The sequence below is a fragment of the Zerene cesonia genome, chromosome 2 (assembly GCF_012273895.1).
Source record: "Zerene cesonia ecotype Mississippi chromosome 2, Zerene_cesonia_1.1, whole genome shotgun sequence".
In the NCBI taxonomy this organism is placed as follows: Eukaryota; Metazoa; Arthropoda; class Insecta; order Lepidoptera; family Pieridae; genus Zerene; species Zerene cesonia.
Window position 1 is genome coordinate 1,143,296 of NC_052103.1, and position 18,003 is coordinate 1,161,298.

General features: G+C 36.7%; 1 protein-coding gene across 5 annotated transcripts in view; it reads left to right on the forward strand.

Annotated features, from left to right (window-relative positions):
* The window catches only part of LOC119834074, a 106,485-nt gene that overhangs the window by 58,027 nt on the left and 30,455 nt on the right, over positions 1–18,003 (forward strand). For all 5 annotated transcript variants that reach the window (XM_038358383.1, XM_038358375.1, XM_038358360.1 and 2 more), the window contains 7 exons: positions 7,422–7,577; positions 12,647–12,851; positions 14,174–14,296; positions 14,737–14,904; positions 15,304–15,471; positions 15,948–16,073; positions 16,774–16,981. In XM_038358383.1, coding sequence (XP_038214311.1) covers positions 7,422–7,577; positions 12,647–12,851; positions 14,174–14,296; positions 14,737–14,904; positions 15,304–15,471; positions 15,948–16,073; positions 16,774–16,981 — 1,154 coding nt within the window. The remainder of the gene's footprint in view (positions 1–7,421; positions 7,578–12,646; positions 12,852–14,173; positions 14,297–14,736; positions 14,905–15,303; positions 15,472–15,947; positions 16,074–16,773; positions 16,982–18,003) is intronic.

Consider the following 18,003-nt stretch of genomic DNA (forward strand, 5'->3'; position numbering starts at 1 on the left):
AGTAATAAATGTTATTTGCAGTTAACAATTTTCTTTTTTCTTTATTACAATATTTATGGCAAGACTAGGTATATCTTACCCGAGTATACGACAAAAACCCATTGAAACAACTGCAAATGATTACAAATAGCCTTTATCGACGGCGACGGGCACTGAAAGTCATCTGATAAGAGCATAGTAGAAACTCAAGTATTCGTACATACATAGTAAGCGTATGTTACGCGATGTATTTATACGTTGGAGGTCGGGCAGGTCGATTACTCACTGGATATGATCGATAAACTTCATTTCAATGTCAGAGGGACCTCGCGTCCGATGTAAGTGCGTGGTTTAATGAAATGATAACGTTTTGTTCGTGTTATTGTCTGCTGCTTTTTCCTGCCTTTTTTGTTGAGATTTCTTCATCGTTAACATTTAATATGTTAACTGAGTTACCAGATACTTCTGCCATCAAGGTCGATTCTAGAAATATTCCATTCTTATACAACAAGATCGTCTTTTCGATGTAACTGCAATGTACACAGTTAAAGTACGTATATATTCGAACATACAAACATTATACAGTGTAATGTGAGAGGTGTTTATTGCAATAGTATCGAGTGGCTGGGAGCGGCGCAGGCGGCGCTGGTTCTTGCTCGCAATTAGTACAGTTACCACCTGTGATTCGCGGTGTATCATTTATATTTCTGGGCTGGCAACTTTCGTCTTTTGTTTCGTAATAAAACATATGTTGACTTTTCAGTTGAATAATGAATTCTTTAATCATTCGTAGTTTTAATATAAAATCTCATGTCTTCAGAATAGTTATAAATACGTATATTCTTTTACTTATCATGCTAACCTTATTAAGGTATGTTTTTATTGGACGAATATTTTTCTTTTTCTTGTATCAGCTTACCGTGAACAGTAATTTGTTACTTCAGTTTATTATCACCTCGAGATTCTAGAAATTTCCATTATGAAAAGTGGAAGCTTTGGTTCTGTATACCATTGTACGGTTTTTATTAATGATAGATAACGATAAAGTTATCAATAGGATTTGGGAAATATATTTCTGGAAAACCTTCGATTGCATAAATGGGACAGTGATAAATTGACACGTACCTAGCCAATATTTGACGTCGATATTCAAATAACTGAACAAACCCAAATTGGGGACACGCAAGGCGACCATTGTTTCTGTAACAATGATTTATTACCAAAGGCAGCAGCCCTAGCCAGTAGCTGACGTTATTATAAAGAAAGTGGGACAAACGCTCGTAAATATAGATACCGGTTATCGATTGTGTAAAAATACTGGGAAATATTTATAATTCAAGCGTTTCAACTGCTGTTGTTTTAATTTCCACTGCGATGCGTCTGTCTCTGACAATTTCCTTTACGAATAGGACGGGGAAAACTCATTATGACATGTGCCATCGTAAATTCAGGACAAATAGACTCGAGCAATGCATTTACGATATAATTGATTGTTATATGAAACGCAATAAACGTCTGCAGAGCGTCTGTTGTAATCTGTCATATCTTATCAAGTTTCATTTTAAATCAGTTGAACTTTATTCGAATATTTTTATTGTGCCCTAAATCATTGCTTTTATCTCCCGCCACCTGCTCTTTATCGTGATTTCATAAATTAGATCAGAAATTTGTTCATCCAATAGTAATCAGAGCTTGAATTATTTCTGATCGCATAAAATACTAGCTGCGCTCCGCGGTGTCACCCGCGTAAGTCTGTATCTCGTATGAATATCGGGATAAAAAGTTACGTGATGCCTTTTGCCTTTTGATTGCGTTTGTGTTATTCCGTTGTCCAGCTATCTACTAAATTTAATTCCGATTGGTTCAGTAGTTTTTGCGTGAAATAGTAACAAACATACACACACACACACATCAACCATCCTCACAAAAACTTTCGCATTTATAAAATTAGTAGGAAGTAGTAGTTGTAAATTGTAGGGAGATGTATCATCCATAATAACTTCTTTATATTTTTACACATTCTTTAAAAATGTAGTGCTAATGACAACTATTATCATGTTCTATAAAACTTAAATAATGGATATTGCAAAAACTTCAAATTGCCGTGTCACATGTTGGTTGTTTGGTTTCTTTTAACCGAGGCGTTTGTTTTTGTGCATGTGAACAGACGTAGCAGGGAATTCTAATTGGCAACGAAGAATTTCTAAATTAAGTTGTGTTAATTATAAAGTGGAAACAATGCTAAGCTCGCAAGGATAATTTGTAGATTTATCTTCTTGATCTCCGAGACCAGATCCCGTTGGTAGATTTATTTATATCGGACTGAATTCAGCGCGTGAGATCAAACGCTTTCGGATCTATCAGATCTTGTTTAGGCAGCATATCGTGTATGGTATTGAAGGTGTTGAATGGTGTATGTTTATCTTGTGCTTTGTACGATTGGTTCAACTGGATTGCATTTGAAGCTATGATATTGTTAAACTGACGATCGGCATTTGATATGATGATGGGTATTTTGATAGCAATTATGTATTTTACAATTTGGTTAATTTAAACTCTAGTGTTATTTGGATTGTAGGTCAACACTAAGCGAAAGTTTCCAGTCTTGTGAATTTAAAATACATTTTTACTTGAGGTAAAAATATGTAACCGTTTATGATAGTAACATATGGTAACCCTATGATGTCTATTTTTATCAGATCGCCTCGTCCGGTTGTTCACACCGTGTTTACGATTTAGTCCAGCGTGTTTAACTACGTGACGTCTCGCTTATTTTTAATTTTCACCGGATTCATCATTCTTCACACCTTTTTTTTCATTAGAAACGTTGAATGCTTCATAATAGTTGCTTTGACAATGTTATCTTTTAAATCCGTTCCTTTGCTTCTCAATATTCGTATAAAATCTCATGAATAAAAAACCGTTTGTTCATTATTGGTAATTATAAAATATTTTAGCATATTGTCTCTAAGAATCTTCTGCACATATATCGCGGTTAGACTTTTTTAAGATGTTTTCTTCCCTTTTTTATAATGTGGCTGTGTTTTTACAAAGATGGATTCTACTGCTACTAAGTTGCAATAAATAGACATACAGAAAAATTTTACACATTTCCTTTATTCTATGAGGATGAGTATTTTGGAAACACTGGCCCGCAATTGAATGTATAGTATAGTATAATAGCTAACTATCACTCAGTATGTATTTTGTTTATATGATAGCCACATAACTGTGTCTGTGTGTGTGTGATGAATTTATAAGAGATGTTTACATTTGCATTATAATTGCATATGATACAGTTTGTATTGTGAGAATAGGCTTCAGAATTCATTTTAAACGGGTTACCATATAACGGAAACATTATAAAGTTTAGTCGTTAACTTATAGCTTTTTAGAGTATGATTATTTGAGAATATTTTGGGATTTCCCGCGAATTGCAATCATGCCATGTTTTGAGTTAAAGGTTAAAAAGCATGACGTCACGTTGGGAAAACCGAGAGTCATGTTTAAGTAAGTAATATAGTATGTTTGAACAAATTCGTGAAATCTTGACGAATATCTTCGGACGTGTAATTAAGTTAATGCCGAAATATACATTGATAGATCAATAATGCATTACACAACCTTATGTGTAGTTTTTATAGCACGATTAATGAGCCTGCGATGTATTTAAGCGAAAACGCTTGAAAATTGTATATAAGAAAAGATCATGCTCTCTTAATTTTTTACGAAAGAAAGCAAAAAATATATAAATAACCCCGACTTAAAACCTAAACAATAGAACTATACACGTGTTAAGCGAATGGATTTTTTGTTTGCCTCTGACAAATTCGAATTGATCATTGTCTCAACTAATTTCCAGCTATTTATCAGTCTCAATAGCAGCTGTGACCTTGAGAATCTAAACCACAGGTTAAAGACGACATAATTGGTGGCAATTTTTCAAGCACAGAACTAATTATTCGCGCTGAGTCAGCATCCGGTTCGAACAATGGTTGAGTCACGTACTGTAGTCGCTCGGCGTAAATAAACAATGCCCTTTTCAAATCGAAGGGATGCGGCAGGTGATTTACCTTTTGTTAGTGGTTTTGCAAGTTTCTAATGGGTGCAGTTTTTATATATTTGAGTGTGAATCCAGCTGGTGGTTCGCCTGATGGTAAGCGATTACTACCGCCCATGTATATTTGCAGAGGTAGGTTATATGAAAATACGTTGTCCACTTTAAAGAGGAAAAGGATAAAGAAAGGTTTAACGACAGGAATAAAGGAATGGAATGAGAAGGGTGAGGAAAAGGATACAGTACATCTCACCCACTTATCTAACGATACAAAGTCATATTCGCTTGCTATTTCACATCGATCTTCTGTGGGACATTCCCCAGTGCTGTGGACACGATTGATGCATTATTGAGTTAGAAGACTTGTCGCCCTGTATATTTATTTTATTATTTCCAAACTTCCTGGGTTTTATACAATAAATTGGGCTAAAAAATACAAGCACAAATAACGACTCTACAACCTCGTACCTTCCTACTAGTATTATAAACGCGAAAGTTACTTGTTCACGCGAAAAGTTATCGTATATGCATGAAATATGGTACAGAGATAGAACATAGTCTGTATTAGTACATAGGCTTTCCACCCGGGTACCACTCGAGTGACGTCGCGGGCTACAGCTAGTTCCAATAACAAAGATACTTCTGATCAATACCATGAGACCGACGTAGCAACACGTAAATACGTTATATTTATGTAACTTATTTACATAGCGTTTGTTTGTACGTACAGCTGTCACAACAGATGGCACGACATGGCGGTTAAGTTAAAATGTATGTAGTCGGTACACCTTACATAATTCATAATGTCACTTGGTGGAGGAACGAAGGGAACTATCTCACTATGTTGCGTTTTGGAGTTTCGAGACTGGGAATTTGTTATTGTTGAATTATTCTATAACTAGCTGCGCCCCGGTTTCACCCGCGTAAGTCCGTATCCCATAGGAATATCGGGATAGAAAGTTGCCTATATGTTATTCCAGTTGTCCAGCTGTCTCCGTACCAAATATCATTGCAATCGGTTCAGTAGTTTTTGCGTAAAAGAGCAAGAAACACACACACATCTATACAAACTTTCGCATTTATAATAATATAGTAGTAATTACACACAATTTCATAGTTTATTTATCGTTTAATTATATTGCTGTGATTAAGATGTAAGCAATAGTGACAATAATATCGAAAAAGATTCTGTCAAGTGCGAGTCGAACTTAGAGTTTTCCAACTGGTTGTTAGAGAGACAGTTACAACTATCTCTAACTAGGGACAGCGCGTTGCAACGATTTACGATTTTAACGCTAACATTCATAACCGATAGGTACATAGCGAACCGATTGAACGCGTGATGACATCTTATTTAACCTTTTTCAATAAATACGTAATTGCTTTTAAATACAAACCCAATGGACTTTAATAAACATACATTAGGTGAATCATGTATCCTAACAACTTATGGAAACATTTCCATGCGGTGTGTATTTTAGTAATACAAATTATTTCCTTGTTTTGAATACAACTAGTGTTGGGCTTCGGTTCCTGCCGGGTTTGAATAGATTGACTTGAAATTTACTTGTTAGTAATGTTATTTGTTATTTTGTGTTACATAGTTTAGAAGTATTTGTCGCTATTTTAATGGTAAATCGTGAGAAACAAATTAAGAATCAAAACTGTTCTCTTTACGGACGAAATTAAAAATTTATTAGGTATACGAGTAGCCAGGTTAACCTTAGGTTTAATGATGGAAATGAAAAAATTAAAGCTACTCTGTTATTTTTTGTTATTTTATTTTATTTATTATATTTATCCTATTAATATTATCGACGCGAAAGTTTTTAAGTAGGCTGGATGGATGTATCGGATGTTTGTTACTCATTCACAAGAGAACAGCTTATTATAATTTATTTTCGCCTGAAAGAGCATAAAATTTGGTAATAGAGATCAATTATAATCTAGATTAGCACATAGGCCACTCTTTATCCGGGTACCACGCAATGACGTATGATGATATTTCAAACACATAGATGCAATTACTCTGTAGATGAGTATCCTCATATAAGCCTCACAACTCTTACTCGCACTTTCGCCGATCCTATAGAGTTATCAGCCGATACAAAATGCGTTGACGATCCAATTAAAACTACATACACATCGTAAATACCATTGATACCAGTACACAGAAGAGTAGAGAAGGGAAGGCAATACTTTGTGTGGTTTACAAACATCGGAACATAACTTTCACACCGATGTTGGTTGATTGTTTATTTAAGCAAAGGTTTAACATTTCGCATGCATAACACCAACGTAGTTATGTAGTTCGTGTAAGAATTTTGTAAGAGTTGTCTATTAACTATGGTGAGGTGGAATTCCAGTAAAACTTAAGGCTACTTAATGTATTATGTTAGATATACTAAGTGGATATTAAACTTGAGGGACTTTTTAATCTATTTGCTAAGTGAGTTTACGATAGTATACACTTTCAATTATCAGATAACTAGCATTCCGCCCGCGGCTTTGCTCGCGTAGTCACGGGTAAGATAGACTCGGGGCGTTACCGACAAAGTGCCCGTTCACGTTAAATTTCCCGTATAAAACTGTCCTATGTCCTTTCTCGGGTCTAAAACTATCTCTGTACCAAATTTCAACCTAAACCATTTAGCCATTCTTGAGTTATAAATAGTGTAACTAACACGACTTTCTTTTATATATATATATTAAACATTAGTATGTTGATAATTCATTAATTAATTTCGTACGATCGCAGTACAAACAATCTCCTACACCCTCTTGATTTTTCAAAACTTCCGTATACCCAAGATTTCATCTACCCTTATATAATCCTTTCAGCCTTGAAATCAAATAGACGAAATGAAGCTTCCACGTAACATTATGTTCGTGTTCCTATAGACAATTCGTTTTGCTGTAGCGAAGATCTAAACTAGTTTGCAGCGTCAGCACAAACGAGCCCATTGTCTGCTTGCTGGCTGCTAATGATGGCCATTGTCTGGATCTTTCGGCACACTGGCCAAGTTTTACTGCTTCCCTTGGCTTATGTTGATAGTACATATTGATTTTGGTTCGTTGCGTGTGATGATGGTGGAATCGTGATGGAGAATGATAGATATCTATGTAGGATTATAAAACTCTTAATTAGGATTTAATTGATGACTTTTTAATAAAAGTAGTAAGTGAAGATAGAACGTGGTGGTTTTAGAAGAGATATAAAAACTTTAATCTTTTCGCTTACGACCAATTTGCAAAAGTATATTTAAATTTTTCGCCTAATTATTATACTATATTATGGTATCAGTATCTTAATGTAAGCTTACAGCTCATGTCCCCAATGTCCTTTATACTTAGACCATATTAACGATAGCACATTTGTCCCCAGGCCCGGGCAGTCGGAGCACGGGCACGGTGCGCTGGCGTACGGCGGCAAGCAGGTCGGCGTGGCGCAGGCGCGGCCAGCGGCCCCCTACGCGCCCAACTATCCTCCCACGCCGCTGCGGCTGCATCAGACTGGCTATGGCTCCGCTCCTTTGTACAGGTGATGATAATGTTATTGCGTCAAATTAAAATATCAGTTATGCTATAACTTTATGATATACCAGCTCCTCGCCTTGGCTTCGCCCATGGTAAATATATAGCCTATCTCACTCAGTGAAGTTGCAGCTTTCTAAGGGTGAAAAGAATCTGTCCAGTCGTTTATGCATGAAAACGTTATAAACAAACATAAATACAAAAGTATTATTGTTATATTATAAGTGTCAATGTTAGAAATGTTCTCTTGAATAACAGGAAAAGCGAATTTAGAAAAGCAAATAGCTTTAATAAATTCGCCTTTCTTGTCGAAATTAGAATGACAACATGTTTTGTTACAATAAGGGATAAACGTCTTTAATTAAGCTTCAACTTTAGAATAATTCGTTCTGTTGCAACCTACTGTATATATGCATTAGTAGCACACTTCAGCGCGTTGGAGTTGTGTTGAGAGTTGTACGTGTATCTACTTATATTGTGAATGGGAAAGTTTGACGTTTGCGTATCAATCACGTAGTGTATATTTGATTCTATGTCGTGATGTATTATCATTGAACAAGATTGTAGAATATACGTATTTGATTCTATGATGTGACGTATGAGTTGACACTACGGATAATCTTTCACAAAATCCCACTAATATTATAAATGCGAAAGTTTGTAAGGATGGATGTGTGTTTGTTGCTTTCACGCAAAAAGTACTGAACCGATTGCAATGAAATTTGGTACGTAGACAGCTGGACTACTGGAATAACATATAGGCACTTTTTACACTTTTTATCCCGATATTCCTTCGGGATACAGACTTACGCGGGTGAAACCGCAGAGCGCTGCTAGTACAACATAAAACTCAGTCCATATAATAATAATCGTCCTTAACAATTACAAGTGGAGACGGCAGTGACATAACGCGATCTTTTCATAATAGTCTGGCATCCAGCCAGCGGGTAAACACTGCACTCCTCTGGCACTGCGCAGACCGCTGGCACTGCGCCTGGCTACAGGAATAACTGAGATTACCTCTCCTAACTGTGCAGTGGCATAGCCCCAACCAACACGTGACTGGTGCTGGAACAGTTATTTGCTAATGGGAATCTTTATGAATTGGGTCACGATGCACGCAGTCAAGCTGTTCTTTATAGGAAAAGCTTAAAGTATTGTTGTCAGTTTTTGTAAACGTGTACTATTGTTATATAGTCTACTAGAAGCTCGTCCCAGCTCCGCCCGGTTATCAAGATTCCTGTTTTATCCCAAGGGAGCATTTAATCGGGATAAAAAGTACCCTATCACCCAAGTCAGCTCATACCCTGTCTGTATACCAAGTTTCATCAAAATCCATTCAGTGGTTTCAGCGTGATTGACGATTTTGAGATTTTACAATTGAATAGATTTCTTCATAAATGTCTTTACCTACTTATTATATTTAAGCAATGATACATTAAAACTAAATTTTGATACTTCTATACAAATATTCTAATGAAGAAATATTTGTATGCAAATTTGTAATGTTTTCACACAAAAACTACGGCGCTGATGTCATAATTTCTTTCACCATTTGAAAGCTGCATCTTCACTGAATAAAATAAACTATATATGTATACCACAACTCAACAGATAATATTTCATATTTCCTTAAAACAATATCAATATTATTCACCCGATAAATAAACGTTTGCTATGTTAGTTTCCCGATGATATAATATATGCATGGCCATGACAGCCACCATAGTCTAAGGTGAGCTCCGCCCATAAAAGTGGTAAAGTTAAAAGTATTACGTCATAATATTTCGGCGAGTTGCGAGTTACATCACAATAACTAGCATCATATATCGCACACATATCGAATTTACACAGAACCGCTTCAAATTGCGTTTGCTTTGACACATTCATTATATTTATATGTCGATTTAGTGACAGCAGTTCTGGTAAACAACGCAAAATATATCTATTGATATGGTAAATATTTTGCAAACTCGTACGTAAATGATGACTTACCTAAGTTATACAAATTATACTATTTATTACGTGTTAGTTATTAACGTATTTCGGGATTGAAAATTCTTTATATAAATATTGACACACGACACAAAGAGAATAATAAAGTGCATTTAAAACAAAATTATAATTTCAGATAGTTATATTGCTTTGTAGTAAGATTCCAACAGACGGATCTCGAAAGATCTGGCTCAATTGAACATGCAGCGTAAAGTAATGTTGTATATAAAATAAGTGCAAAATTTTAAGTACCTACTTATAGGGTTTTAACTAGATTTCTTAATTCAATGTGTATGTTACACATCTTTGTAATAGGTAGGTATTTTTGCAATAATAGGTATAGCATGGCTATGACGATGAGATATCTCAGCAATTTGGCCGATTCCGATCTTAATGACTGACGTTGTGGGTAATTAAAGTACAATGGCACTTTAATGACATTACAAGATAGTATCTAGCCCGACACCAAAGCTATTACTTGCTAAAACGTCGAGCAAAGCCTAGCATAAAAAGTAGATGGATAAGTTAGGAATCTGGGCCGCGGTACGCGCCACGTCAGTGCTCTGTGGCCGTGTATCGCACGAAAGCACAACTGCAGTGCGTATCCGCGAATCGAGAGCAGCACGCTGGCGACCACGTGCCCGCGACGCTCGATGAATAATAATAAAAAATAAACAGCCGCTACAGTTATCCGCCCCCCGGCCCGCGCGCCGCAACCTTGGCCTTCCCCGGCCCCGCGTCAACGCCGGCCGATTTCTCGAGCGCAAGGTTGTCAGCTTTCCAACTTTATTTTATTGTCTTCGAACGTTACAACATTTCAATTTCACGGGAGTAGAGAATTACATAGTTCTCGGCGGCTCAGAGTTGAATGAAATAAACAAGAATAATAATTAATATGTTTACGGTTGTGTGCGACGTGCAAACTGCAAAGTAATAAAAAAGTATATTTATAGATTAGTAAGCACTCATGTTGTGTAATCGTGACGCTTACCATTTAATTAATAGTAGTGAAATGTGTAAATTTATATATATTCTTATTTTTAGTTACTTGCTTGCTTTATTGCTACTGCGACATTGTTTTCTTTTATATTTCCTGCTAACAAACTAAATCCCCGTTCTCGACCAGTTTATCAAGATTCCATTCAATTTTAACCGGTTCAGTTAAACAATTTCGGCAAGATAGAATAACAAACGTACAAATTGTCACGGAACGTTCTGGAAAATATTTACCGAACAATTTAACTTGTTAAGTATTTTTATATTTATTATAAATTGCAAATAATATGCAGTCGTCAAAAATTGTCATTAGCAACCCTACGCGATTAATTCGCGTGCAAATTGAAGTGGAATCAGCGCGTCAGGCCACGGGACAATGATCTCAAAATCTTAAAATGGATGTCACGCGACATGTGGGCTCATAGCAGCCCTGTGGCCTGTTCTATATCGACATGTGGCTGGCAACCCTAGAAGCGGGATTCGCGCGCGAACGAAAAGCACGTGGTTATTGATTTTTCTATGTATGCTGCAAATGGATGTAAATAGGGACATGTTTTGATATAAAATGCTTTGTTGATCGAAGTAGTAAAAACATCGTTTGCTGAAAGTGTTCTAAGAATACCTGGTTAAATAATAAATGTAATGAATAAATCGTGTTTCATTACGATATTAATTATTTTCAAATATTTGTGTTTAATAAAACGTGAGGAAATAATATTTAAGTGGGTTATTTCGTCCTGTATGGGATAGGCGAGCTAAACTGAGTCATATACGCGAGGCCAATGACCCGATTCAGTTTGCTGTTGCCTTAGCAATTAGCATTGTTTTGAGATTGTTATCTGCTTCGTCGATTTCGTTTCGTGTTTAATGTGTTAATTTCCTAGATTGTGTATTCATTAAATGCGAAAGGAGTGTATTTTTTTAGAGAACATCACAGTTTGTGGGATTAGAAATAAATACAATAATAATGGGAAACTTTAATTGCTCTAGCTAGCTAGTTGCTGGCATTACAGCTTTTAAAGTTCATATGTTTATCTCTGTTACAACGTTCTTAACTATCTGTATTCCAGTGTTGATTAAACAGCAAAATTGATTAAAAACCATGTTATATAACATAAAAATTAGAAGCGCTACCAAGTTACTAACATTATGTCAAAAATAAGGTAAATTAGTCCTTGACTCGCGTTGTGGCATCTTATTTTTTATTGAACCATCTTATCTTCATACAAATGATGTTATATACTTATCAGCATATGTACAGTAAACACTAATTATAATAAAAGAGTTTAATTTAAATCTCACGATTTATCTGAGACGTATTTGCATAAATATCATATTTGCACATTAATGTTATATGTATGAGAAATTTGTATAATTACTGCGCAAATAATTCGGTCGTTGAACTCATTTGATGACCCTCGATCGTTTTGGGACTTATTTCGCTTGAAACTTTGTACAGGGAAGCAGGCTATAAAAAAATTGGAACGTATATTTAGGACAAGGTAACAACTATCGAGAATTGGCAAAGTAAAACCTTTTACACGCATATATATCGGATTGGTGTTCTGAAGGACCATTGTTTTAACTAGGGAATACTTTTAAAACTGTTATTGAAATGTATGTTATTTAATATAATATAAGCATCCCCCGCAATAACTTACATAGAACATATTACGTTTCAATAAAAAAATACAAGATGTTTTTTATAAAAGTTCAAAAGCATATACATATGGAAGTACTTGACTCATGTGATTATGTATTAACAATTACGTAATACCAACTAGCGGTCCGCCCCGGTTTCACCCGTGGTACGTTTTTACTCGACATAAGTACCTTTCTTGTGCCTTAACAAAAACGTAAAAAAAAAAATTTGCCCAATCGTTCCAGCCGACTCGAGTGATACACTTATCAAAACATTTCACAATTCCTTTTTATAATACAAAGATAGATATATCTTATTGCCCCAATGACCGTACCGTTAAGCGTTAGTATCAAATCAAATTAAAATACTTATTTGATATTTTCATTGCCATAATGAAAGATATTATCCGTTCTGACTTTAACACATCCAATATCCGTTTCCAGCTATGGGCGCAGCGGCAACTCGGTGGGCGAGTACCGGTCCGGCGCGCGGATGTCGCTGCTCGGCTCCGCGTACCTGCCGCCGCCCCCCGGCCCGCCCGCGCACCACCCCCCACCCGCGGACCCGCCGCCCTTCAAGAAGATCCGGCTCTCGGCGGAGCGGCCGCACCAGCACCAACCGCACCAGCCGCTCAGGGTCGATACTAGAGTAAGTTCGTACCTACGCCTGCCGTAACAATATATTGGACAGATCGCGTCCCCCGCTGAGGTAGTCTGGTCGAAATGTCTTAGTAGTCCGACTGTTATTGAACGCGGCCCGTCAGAACACAAGCGTATTAAGTTGATAAACCAAGACTTTTTGGACGTCCAATATAACCCTGGGCCCTGGACATGCATTTTTTTTTTTTTTTATGCATAAATGTATTTTAATAGTATAGTCATTAAAAAGCTACTGGTATGAGATCAGATTAAGGGAAATGAAAGTTTATTTAAAAAATCAATTAGAATTTTGTAGAAATCTTTCGTACAGCAGTTATATATAATTTTTGATATACTAATATACGAATATATATTAATATACGAAATAATTGTATATAATTTTTCATTGAAATTGACAATTTATAACATTTCAAAATTATACATGTTATCTTTGTAATCGAGTATATGTATGTTAGGAAAGTTTAAATAGACTCATTAAAATAGGTTTGTGATCATTAATTGTTATAAATACTAATTAGTTGTAATAACTTACAAGCATCATATATATTACAACAAATAATTGACTAGTAATATAATAAATGAGTTCATAATCATGGTAATTTTAATCATATATATTGATTAATTAATATCCTTTACCTTCCACCTATTGTATAAGTAAGATGAATCATTAAGTAACGGTATAAGTAGGAAACAGAAATTTAATTAGGTTCGATTACTTGATTTTCGTTATACATTTTTATTGTAGTTTAATTATGAGTAGTTAACCGGAATAATTTTTGAAATACATGTAAAGGTATGCGAGTTTTGGTTCACGTATAATTAGTATTTTCTTGTGTTTGATTTCACGCGAGTATTATACATTTAGAAATTAAAAACATTTTAACGGATTTTAAAACGCGATTTATTCATTATATTATTAACCCGACGTTTCGAACACTTTACAGCGAGCGCCTCCAGTCTCCCCGTGACCACGCTCGCTGTAAAGTATAATTTCTTATCATCACTTTCTCTGTCCCTATGCCTCTTTGTATGCTTGAATCTTTAAAACTACCCAACGGATTTTGATACGTTTTTTTGTAATGGATAGAGTGATTCTAGAGGAATATGTATAAAAATAATAAGAACATCTATTAAACTAATCTTTTTTTAAGCGTTCAAGCGACCTTGTTTTATACAAAGTAGTGAAGACATATAATTTATAAGTTAATGTAAACAGTCATATTGAACGAACTTGATTTGCTAGATTTGTCCCTAACCCACAAGAAATTATAATTATAATATAATAACAAAAGCAATATAATAAAATTCCAGGAGCCCGTTATGAACTCGTATAACACGGTGGAAGTGCTCTCGCCGAACCCACCCTCAGAGCCGACCATCGAAGACCAGAACTTTCGCACCACCAAAGATGATCTGTTACAACAAATATCTAAGGTACCTATTCATACACGCAAAGCTTGTTTGTTTGGATGTTTGTCCGTCAATCACACTGAAACTTCTAAACGGATTTTGATGAAATTTCGTATACATACAGGGTATGAGCTGACTTGGGTGATAGGAAACTTTTATCCCGGTTAATCTGTTCCTGTTCTTTCCTAAAGGGAGCATCCCTTTAGGAAAGAACAGGAATCTCGATATCCGGGCGGATCCAGAATTAGTTTAGTTAGTTAATCTAAATCGGCTCAGCGGTTTCATGACATAATTTTTGTTACTCAAAAGTTTGGAAACTGAGTTAATATGTATGACGACTTAGATATTCCCTTTATACATTAGCTAATCCCATTTCATCATGATCTTTTCTTTAAAAAAATCTGTATGTATGAACTCCATACACTAATATGGATAGAAAGCTAACATCTCCGTTTAACTTGCAGGTGGATAGAGAGATGGCGCTGTCGGAAGCGACGCTGGCGAAGCTGAAGAAGAAGCAAGAGGAACTGGAGCAGTCGGCCTCCAAGCCGGCCGCGGCGCAGGAGCCCGAGGAGGCGCCGCCCCGCCACCGCAGCCTGCCGCAGTGCATATACGCCGATAATAGGAAACGGGTGGGTTTCAATTCTTGACTCGTACTTCAATCAAAATCTCAATGTTACCTAGGGTTAACTATACGTATTATACATTTAAACTCAAACTCAATTTTTTTTTGTATTCAATTTGACTTCTTACTGAAGCACTTTTGAATCTTCATAACACTACTTCTATGTACTCGAATATTATTTTCTACAAAAAAAGGTCACCCACGTTGATGGCCAGGGAGGAATGGATCCTAATTCTAAAATGATCAAAAATTTTAAAAAATATGTGTGTATATTTCAACTATTTTGTAAATAATATATATGGTACTGCTAAACATAACATACATATTAATTTAATGATGATTAAATTGCGCCCATTTAATGCAAAATTGTATTACACGCTTACTCATGAATCTTGCGTCAATCCAGGCGGCGGCCGGGCACGCTGCGCTCGCGCACCTCGGCCCGGAAGTGACGTACCCGCTGTACAACCAGCCGCAGGACACGCTCGTGTACCACGAGAACATTCGCAAGCACAAGAGCTTCCGGAAGCGGCTGGCGGACCACTTGAGGGCGGTGAGGCTGGAGGCGGAGAAGGTGGGTAAAGTGAAGTCCCGTGTCCCCTAGTGGGGTATGGGGCAGATGATGTACATCTGTTTCTCTGATAGATTTTCTTTACGGACAAGTAGGTGATCAGCCTTCTGTGTCCTGCCAGATCGGGAGTTTTTTGTGCGTCCCCACCGGGAATTGAACCCAGGACCCCTCGGTTCTACGCTCACGCGTTAACCACTGTACCAAGGAGGCGGTCAAGGTGGGTAGTGGTAGAAAATACTGCTACTACTATCTATCTATAACTGTCTAATTGATGTATACAGATGATAACAAATCGCAGCCAACAAAGTGTGACGGACTTAACAAGTGAGGGTAGTTATAATACCGTAATAAACTTAATAATCCTTATAAATTATTGATCATTATATGAGCTACTTGGAGTATATGATTACGTAGGCAGTAAAAAGAGATACCCAATATAAAAAATGAAATTATTAACTAAAATTTTGAATTGTTTCCAGAAAGAGGACGCACTAGCGGAAGCGTACAGCCGGCGGGCGGCCGACTGGATGCGCCGCGTCGAGCGGCTGGAGCAGGGACAGAAGAGGAAAGCCAAGGACGCACGGAATAGGGAGTTCTTTGAGAAGGTACGGAGGGATTCTATCGTATGTTCAGGACTTGTGTGGATACATAAATAAGAAGGAATTTGATTAAGGATTCTTAAAACCTAATATGAAAGTAATTCGTTGGATATCATATTGAATAATCATTTATAAATTGCCTGTTTGTAGGTTTTACAGGGGACATTTTGTTAATATGGAGTCATTACCATGTACCATATTACCCCGTAGAGTGGGTAGTAATGCTTTATAGGGTGAACAGTTTTCTACCATCGATTAAAAATCAGCTCTAAAGGGACACAATGGTGATAGAATATTCTACTAATTAAATAAGGTTTACTTATTACTAGTGATCACTCATAAATGAAGTGGTTATAATTAGATTATTAGGAGGGAGTTAAATATAATATTATATTAAATAAATATAATATTAAATCGATATTTAGGTTTTATTTGTCTCGGATTTGTTTCACTGTGAATTTGAATTCACACGCAACATTTAATCTGTTGTGCTTGTTCCATAGATATTCGCATGTAAGATTTATATGTGTAGTATTCTATGTAGACTATAAAAACGCCATTAAATGAACTATTACCTAACATATCCCAAGAACTGTTTTGATGATATCATCAAAAAAGTCTACTATTAAATTATTTATCCGTCAAAATCATTCTTTTAAATGACGCTATAAAAAAACGAGTCACCATAAAATTAATACATGCCCAGGTTTTCCCCGAACTGCGGAAACAAAGAGAAGAGAGAGAGCGCTTCAACCGGCTCGGCGCCCGCGTGAAGTCGGAAGCCGAGCTGGAGGAGATCGCTGACGGTCTACACGAGCAGGAGCACGAGGATAAGAAGATGAGGTCGCTCACTGTTGTGCCGCCGCTGCTCAGGGACCCCAAAGAGCCGAGGCCGCTGCACTTGGATGTTAATAGTAGGTTTTGTTTACATCCTACATTAATCTTATAACTTTGATAGGAGGTGCGGGGCAGTCGCAATAGCCTTGTGAATGTGGTTGCGATGAGACATGGGGTCCATCATGGGACACTTTTGTGCGTCCATTCGAAACGATAGATTTACGCATACGGTGGCCCGTCTATTGATAAATTACAAACATTAATTTATGAGTCACTAGCTGCGCCCCGCGGTTTCACCCGCGTAAGTCCGTATCCCGTAGGAATATCGGGATAAAAAGTTGCCTATATGTTATTCCTTATTGCCTATATGAATTGGGCCAGCTCGCACCGGGGAAGTACCACACCCCCACAGAAAACCGGCGTGAAATAGTGGCATGCCACTGTGTTTCGTACGGTGAGTGGGGGAGCCGGAGGCCCGTTTCCTTTTCCTCACCCATCCCAGTCCATTCCTTCTTTCCAGTCGTTAATCCTTTCCTTTTCCCTTACCCCATAAAAGCGGGCAGCGCATTCACAGAGGTACTTACTACCTTTGCGAATGTTTATGGGCGGTGGTGATCGCTTACCATCAGGCGAACCACCAGCTCAGCTGCCCGCTATGTCATAAAAAAAAAAAAAAAAAAAAAAATATTCCAGTTGTCCAGCTATCTACGTACCAAATTTCATTGCAATCGGTTCATTAGTTTTTGCGTGAAAGGGTAACAAACATCCATACATCCATACAAACTGTCACGTTTATAATATTAGTAGGATTTACTAACAAAGATGAATGTATGTTATCTAATTATTTCAATTAATAAATAAATAAGAAAAATCCCTTAGGGGAAGGAATTTATAAAAACCTTTTCACAGCGGATGCGTACATAATGGTGATTATCTGAATACCAAATTTGAGCCCAATCGGTCCAAAAGCTTAAGATGTGTGTTGATAGTCAGTCAATCAGTCAGTCAGTCAGTAAAGAAACAAAGACATAAGATAAAGAAACAAATTGATACGATTGAAAACCAGTGCATTGAGTGATTAGCTGGTAATAAACAAACC